The 1,868-nt window shown below is 58.2% G+C and overlaps 1 protein-coding gene across 1 annotated transcript; it reads right to left on the bottom strand.

Moving 5' to 3' along the window:
- Positions 1-321: 321 nt before the first annotated feature.
- LOC125555627 (putative cyclin-dependent kinase F-2) lies at positions 322-1,623 on the bottom strand. The gene is given in 2 exon segments (XM_048718518.2): positions 322-911; positions 913-1,623. Coding segments are annotated over 2 exon segments (936 nt in total). The 5' UTR covers positions 1,521-1,623; the 3' UTR covers positions 322-583.
- Positions 1,624-1,868: the final 245 nt, after the last annotated feature.

Consider the following 1,868-nt stretch of genomic DNA (forward strand, 5'->3'; position numbering starts at 1 on the left):
GGAGGGAGTACAACTGAATTGTTTATGTTGTTCTGTTGAGCAGCGGCGCATGCGCTTCCAAAATTACACTAATTCCACGACAAATAATTCCGGACAAAGGGAGTATTTTTGACATGCCAGTCTCGAAGATTCAATCACTGTTAACTGGGGGGGGGGGGGGGGGGGGAGCAACCATGACAAGTGACTTGAACAAAGCATTTGAGTCACCGAGGACTCGAATATTGCAAGGAAAAATGCGGTCACTGCCGTGCAGTTATCTGATTATGAAAAATGAAAAACCAACGATTGAAGGATAAATGGAAGAGAATATATACTACGTTCTGTACATTGCAGCATATTTGCATAAGTAGCAAGTCCATCGTGCATTTCAAAGATTTATCTCAAATCAGGATGCGCACAACAGCACACATAGATTATATCTCAATTAAGTTGGTGCATACACGCTTAAATTTATCCAAACCTTTTTCCCCAAAACAAACCTGCAGAAGGGTTGCAGGATAATTAAGCTAACTCTGGGACACCACAGAGCAATGCACTGAACATTTCGTCCATCGGTCTAATGAAGCTAATTAACTTAACAGAGTCACGAAGCAGAGGCCTCGTTGTTGTTGAACCACCGATGGTGAAGCGCTTCCACCGCCGTGAGCCTCTTGTCGGGGTCGAATGCAAGCATGCCAGTGAGGAGGCCGTGCCCGGCTTCCGAAAGATCCGGGAACCACTCCAGGTCCATCTTCCCCGTGGAGGCGATCTGCTCTCGTAGCTTGGCCATCTCGGCGACCATGCCCTCCTCCGTGTCTCCCACGAACAGGGTCCCGCCGGCCAGGAGCTCAGCCATGATGCACCCGAGCGCCCACATGTCCACGGCCTGCCCGTAGCACCGGTTCCCCTCCAGCTGCTCCGGCGAGGTGTAGCGTGCCCACGCGGCACTCCTCGTACGGCACACCGGGCGGCCTCCGGCGCGTCGCCGACCCGAAGTCGCCCACCTTCAGCTCGCCGAACATGGTGACGAGGACGTTCTCGGGCTTGATGTCCCGATGGACGACGCCGGCCCCGTGCAGCCTCTCGGCCGCGTCCAGGAGCTGCCGCATCATCACGCGGGCCACGTCCTCCGAGAGAGGCTTGTAGAGGTGCTCGCGCAGGGTGAGCCCGCCGGCGACGAGCTCCATGACGAGGAACATGTCCCCCGTGTCGGCGTCCGTCGCCACGTCCAGGATGTCGACGACGGACGGGTGGCCGCGGCACGCCGCGTGGCAGCCGGCCTCACGGATCACGGCCGGCATGTCGGGCGCGCGGATCCACTTCACCGCCACCTTCTTGCCGGTGCGGCGGTCGCGCGCCTTCGAGACCTGGCCGTAGGCGCCTTCCCCGAGCACCTCCAGCGTCTCGTAGTCGCGAATGCTCCCGAACGAGTACCGAGCCTTCTTGCCGCCGTTGCCGTTGGCGACGCGCTCCGCCGCCGGGCGCTTGCGGGTGGCCGTCGGCGTGGTGGGCTCGGAACGTGCGCCTACTACCGTCGACATGAGCTCAGAACGTTGCTGTGCGCGCGAGCTGGGTCGGCCGGCCGGCCGGCGAGAAACGCGCGTAGGCTGGAGCTGGCTTCGGATTCTGGACGGGGGATCGATGTCTAGACGAGCGGGGTACGTGAGGATGTACTAGGATGTATATATAGGCAGCTAGGAGGACGGCGATGTCTCCATGTCCGATCCGGACAAGGTAACGCGTGGTGTGCGCGTAGCGTTTATGTGGGTCACGCGCACGGACAGCGTTTTTTTGTTTTTGTTTTTTGCAAACAGGTTTCTCCTCGCTTCGCCCAGAGCGAATGTGTATGGGGGCCCATAGGATAGCTTCGAGTTCGTTCCGTTCACTTT

The sequence above is a fragment of the Triticum urartu genome, chromosome 5A, assembly GCF_056163025.1.
Source record: "Triticum urartu cultivar PI428250 chromosome 5A, HENAU_Tu73, whole genome shotgun sequence".
Lineage (NCBI taxonomy): Eukaryota > Viridiplantae > Streptophyta > Magnoliopsida > Poales > Poaceae > Triticum > Triticum urartu.